The following is a 6,000-nucleotide window of genomic DNA, read 5'->3' on the forward strand; positions in this document are numbered from 1 at the left end:
CTGGGTCAGGAGTTCGCAACCAGCCTGGCCAGCATGGTGAAACCCTGTCTCTACTAAAAATAAAAAAATTTAGCCGGGCATAGTGGTGGGTGCCTGTAATCCCACCTACTTGGGAGACTGAGGCAGGAAAATCTCTTGAACCCAGGAGGCAGAAGTTGCAGTGAGCCAATATCACACCGTTGCACTCCAGCCTGGGCAACAAGAGCAAAACTCCATCTCAAAAAAAGAAAAAATTCCAACTCTGACATTCAGTGTTTAGAAACGTGCATCTCATACTGTTCTTAAAGACAAAGAAGAAGTTGGAAGGTGATTACCAAGAAAAAAAGAATGTGAGTAACTTGAATTAGATAATTATTCACAAGTTAAAATATTTAACTGCAGCTTGGAATGTAACTTCACCAATGAAAAGGAAAGGATGGGCAGTTGTCTAGTAAATTCAAAGCTTTGTGAAACCCTTAAATATTCATTTTTTCTTAGTTTTCTGGGTAACTACAATCTTCAAGATAAAATTGCCAGATAATTTGTTTCTGACAACTGTACACATCTTTTGAAAGTAGGAGTTCTAGAATGATCACTTCTACTTTTAGGTGGGGATTATTAAAAATCAGCAGTGAAGAAAGAATGTAAAGAAATGGTTTGCAGACTAAATACTTTTCCATTTCGATTTGTTTTATATTGGTTCAGTCTTCCTACAATAGACTACTCATTTCAGGTTAGAGATACTGGTGTGGATTAAGCTCAATGGAAGTACTTAGCAAAATTATCTACTCTGAAGCAACTCACCTTACCTATAATGACAAATAAAGATGTATGGTATTTTTTTTAACTTTCTTCCAACTTTTATTTTTGTAAACTTCGCTTCTAAAAAAGCCATTTTGTATTTTTGAGAAGTTGATTGGGAATAAGGTATCTCCTTGAATACTTTTAACTATAGGAATGTATTACAATGAGTATTTGATACCCAAAAAGAAGTAGAGCTGGTTCTGTTTAGATTCCTCCCCATACTGGTTATAGTTTGAGAGCTGGCTAACCTTTGATAAGAATCCTTTTCCCTTATATTTGGTGCTCACTTTCATAACTGAAATCAAAATAATTGACTTTTTTCTATATTATGTTCTCTGATTTATACTCATCCATAACTTTTTCATAAGGACAAGGTAGTAAACTGTTAGGTGGTTGTCATAGGAAGAAATTAAAATATGAAAATAATAAGAAGGCAACTATTTCATTCAATTATCCATTCATTCAGATAACTGTGTCCTTATTATGTGTTCAGAACTGTTGCTGAGCAATCTGTAACAAATATAGCCCTAGTAGATAAATAAGACATTCGTACAAATAACTGTGACAGAATTGGAAATAAGTGCCTTAGGAGAGTTAGATATATGGGCATCCGAAGAAAGACATATTGCTTCTCTCTGTTATTAATGTTACAATGGGCAAGATTAAGAAATATTTGTATTCAGGACTAAAGAACATTCACCTCTCAACATCACCTCTGGCTCCAGGGGCATTCCAACTATGCATCAGACACTTTTAATTTACCATTGAACATCTCTACATAAATATCAGGATTTCAAAATCACCATGTCCAAAACCAAACATCATTTTTCTCACTAAACTGTATCCTCATATCTTTCCTAATCTCTGCTCCCAAGCCATTTTCCTGTTTCTGGTATTTAAAAAACTCTGTCTCTGCATTTCAGTCACATTATCCTTCATTGCCAGTCAATGATATGTCAACTCACACACTTTCTACTTCCTTAAAGCTCTTTCTAGACCCTTCTTTTTGTTTTATTGACACACTTTCAGACTGGCAATGACATTTGAACTAGTTTCCCTATCTTTTATTTCTCTTGACTCCAGTAGTCTAATCTGTATTCTGCTGACAGATTAATCTTCCCATTTTATAGCCATGATCATATAATTCCCATACTCAAACACATTTACAGACTCAAACTAATTAACTATATGAGTCAATGTTTCTCATCCTGCTATTCAACATCTCCTGAGGCTATATTTCCAACCTTATTTCTCAGTACTTAACTATTCCCAAATTGTGACCTCTTTACATTTCTAGACTAGAATATACCAATGTTTCAACGTATCTACTCAATAAATTCCGTTCATCTAGAATCTCTTGATTTTCAAGCTTCAAAGCTTATAAGAATTTCCACTTTTATATGTGGCCTTTTTGGATGTCCTTATATCCAAAACCAGGCTAGTTGTAAATTTTCTGTCATTCTTCATTTACCTCTTAAAGCCTACAATATAATCAAACTTATAATAACTTCCCTCATCTTCCTCTCTCCCCTACTTCTACAGTGAGGGCTAAGTTTTATTAAGTTCTATAAACCTATAATATTTAGCATGGAGTCTGCCGATAGTGTGTTTAATCTTTCTTTTTCATGAAATTGAATGTTCAATCACTAACAAATGAATTTCTCCAAGCAATTAAATCCTTCTTCATATACCAATAAAGAAAATGGAAAATGGTGTTTGTCCCTGTCTGAGAATGCCTACAACATTTTAATATTTCCCAAGTTAAGGTAAATTTCAAAAAGCAAGTGGCACTTGATGAGTAAACACATATTGTTTTCTTCTTCTTGGAGGAATCTCTCTTCATTAACTTCTCAGTCCTGACAGTCAAAAGCTCATCCATACATCTAGATTTAAAAGCCACTGTAGGGGTCTGTTCAGTTTTAAACACAATTTAGAAAACCTTAAGAAAGAATGGCAGTTCCCTTTCAGAAATCTCCCACACATATTTCAATAGAACAGCTTTCCAAATTGGAGACTGAAAAATATTATACCACCAACCAAGTAATAAAAAGTCACTCACTGACTGTGATGTAGAAAGACTCCCTTGATTTTCACAAACAGCACAAAAAAACTATATTGCATTTAGTTAAATCTGACAAAAACATCAGAAGAAGAGAAAAGTAGTCAATTTATCTAAAAGATCGTTATGTAGGAATAAATTACTATGCAAAAAAGCATGGATCTGCTTGACAGCTTGTGAATTTAAAGCAGATGAAATGCCTCCCTCCTCGCCCTCAAGAATCGACTTTGCTGATGAAATATGTTAATCATTCCCAAGTTTGAGGAACATATAAAACTCTGAAATCAATGTGTATCTGGAACTGGGAGTTAAGGAAAAAAAATGTACTCAATCAGCTTAGGAAATGCTTTATTTCCTGTACCCAATCTGCAAAAAAACAAAACAAAACAAAAAAAACACAGAACCAGGTACAACAAAATCATACACGTAGATGGGAAACTATCTTCTAGTCCTTTCATGCTCCACTCAGATGGCCAATTTATACTCTTGAGCTATAGCCTCCTCTTCTAAGACAAATGGAGTAGGTTTGGTTTGGTTTGTTCGTTTGTTTGTTTGTTTACAAATACTAGCCTTCAGTTAACAAGTAGACTTGTTAGCTGACTTGAAGGAGATAGTTATTATGTAACTATTGTCTCTGCTCAAATGGGAAATTATCCTAAAGGGGTTAACAGTTCATTAGAAAGAAGACACTGTTAACAGGTTAGGCTCATTACCAGTAAGCAATAGGAGGTTTGTATTTTCCCGAAATGACCATAATGGAAAAACCTGCCAGGACATCTCTGGGTTGTCCTTCACCTTCATGTCTTTCTCAAGGTCAGGTATTGCAGGCTACTTCTATTGATATTATTCCACTATACTTTCGGAAGGGTGAATGATCTATTCAGAGTTTAACAATGCTAGCAAAGTACTGTACCCGTCGATGCTTGCAGACCTGGAGCAGCGAGCAGCCTAAGCCAGACTTTCAGACTTTATACTAATCTGACACATCTAATTGTGAGCAATAATTTCCATGGCATTGAGATTTCTATCAATCTTCCCCAAGCAGACTGAAGTTACTTATAAGCTAGTGCAATGATTTCTGTGGCACCACATAAATATTCTTTACTTAAAAAAATCCAATTCCAGTAACTCTTCTAAGTTGAATTTTCTGGCCTTGATACCTGCTGCAACTTAACCCCAGAAACTCCAACATGCATGGTGGGCAAATGTATGTGAATTTGAAGTGTTTTTGAATTTGTACTAAATTTACATAGATATTTACATAGAAATGACTGATAAAATCAAAATTGTTCAAGGAGGGATGTACTTATTTTCCTCCAACATTATCACTGTAAATTAGAATTTTGTAACCAGTATTCTTTTAAATTGAGAATGAGCAAAATAAAATTAGAAATCAATGTTTTTGCTTTTTTTTCCCCCAAGATCCCTCAGAGTCTGAATCAGTCTTTACCAATTGTGTTCTTTTATGGTAGTTTGTACTTTGATTTTCATATTTATTAAATCTATTTTGTATTAAAATCACATGCTTATTTCTCCAGATAGTACATTTACCACTGTGGGCAAGGACATCTTACTTGTTTTTATGTTCCTTCTAATACAGGGTAGGAACCTAATAAATATTGATTAAATTTAACTTTATTTTCAATCACTCAGGAAGGGTTAAAAGTCAAATGTAAATCATTCTCGATACTGTCCATTAATATACTCAAGGCTTATGAAGATGCATACCTATTTTTTATCTGAGTTTCTTAACCAGACGTCAATAGGTAGGATTTTTATGTGTATAAATTCCTGAAATGTTATGCAAAATGTATGTATATGTTTAGATATGTGCATATTTCTTCAGCAAAAGTCTATAGACTGTAATCAAATGAATCTCTCTCTCTTCACCCTACCCCAAAATATTAAGATTCACTTCCCTAGGCAGCTTTATCCAACTTCTCAATCTATCAGAGCTGAAAATATAGTTGGGAAAAATACAGGCTAACATCTGCAATACAGTATCTCCGATTACAGCCTTTCACCTACACATGCCAATCTTATTATTTCTGAGCTGTGTCTGAAAAGAATACATTTTTGAGAGAGAGTACATTTTTAACCAGCATTCTATTCCTAGATTTTTATACTCTAAAGAGGCCATTGTATATTTCCAGTACCTTGTGATTTCATCAAACATGCTTTCAGGCTGCTGTACCCGCAAATATTTCCCTTCAGTAGAAACAAATACCGTCTCTCTCAAGCCTTCTCCATGCACTCCAAGTCGACATCCAAACACTCAACTCATCAAAGGAATTGCTGCATCTAAGTGTCAGGGGAAGATCCCTGAAAGTAAACTGAGGCTGAGTCACCTACTAAGTGATTTCCAATCCGTACCACCAGAGGAATAAGAGACAAAAATACCTGTTCTGTTTTCACTGCTGCAAATACTGGGCAGAAGGAAAAGAATGGTCACTTGAAGCAGTTCCATGGTGCCCGTAGATGGTGTCAATGGCTTCTCTCTCCAGAGGCAGGCAGGGACAATTCCCTCCCAGCCTGGCAGGGCCTTATTAGCAAATGGAAAAGGTGTACTGAATGTGAATAGCCACTGCCCATTCCTACTTATTTTGGGGGCTCTGATAAAGAACTGGAGGAAATACACACACTCCCTTTGGGAGTTCAGCAGAGAGGAGATTTATTGTTTCAGTCCCTTACAGGAACTCTTTTTTTTTCTCTCTCTCTTCCTTTGGCAGCTACTTGTGTTTTTGTTACTACGTTATTTTGTTCTTCTTCAACAGAAAGGTCGGGACTGGTTTTGAACAGAAACAGATCCTTCTTGAGAATGGATCACAGCGCCTTCTAACTTTTGTTTTGAAAGTGCATTCTGAAGTGGTTATAAAGGGGCCTCATTTAGCAGCTACTCAAGTTGGGATAAAGAGGCTTTCACTGCCCGAGGGTTAAATTTTAGAGCAAAATCCATCAGGAGTCAACTTAACTTTTCTCTTTCCAACTTGAAAGCCAGATTAGTGAAGGCCACCTTTTGGATATAAGTGAAAAATGGTATTAAATAGATTATGCTCTGCTCTTGAGTAAGCAAGAAGACTTTTAAAGAGCGTACAGAGAAATTTTTCAGGATTTTTAAATAGAATTAAGCAAAGACATGTGAATGTCTATTGGTCACT

At 35.6% G+C, this 6,000-nt stretch overlaps 1 protein-coding gene across 2 annotated transcripts in view; it reads right to left on the reverse strand.

Annotated features, from left to right (window-relative positions):
- Positions 1 to 5,432, reverse strand: part of EMCN (endomucin) — a 118,777-nt gene extending 113,345 nt beyond the window's left edge. For both annotated transcript variants that reach the window (XM_005555542.5, XM_005555540.5), the window contains exon 1: positions 5,243 to 5,432. In XM_005555542.5, the coding sequence (XP_005555599.2) occupies positions 5,243 to 5,309 (67 nt within the window). In that variant the 5' untranslated portion in view covers positions 5,310 to 5,432. The remainder of the gene's footprint in view (positions 1 to 5,242) is intronic.
- Between the last annotated feature and the right edge of the window lie 568 nt (positions 5,433 to 6,000).

Source organism: Macaca fascicularis, chromosome 5, assembly GCF_037993035.2.
Source record: "Macaca fascicularis isolate 582-1 chromosome 5, T2T-MFA8v1.1".
Taxonomy (NCBI): domain Eukaryota; kingdom Metazoa; phylum Chordata; class Mammalia; order Primates; family Cercopithecidae; genus Macaca; species Macaca fascicularis.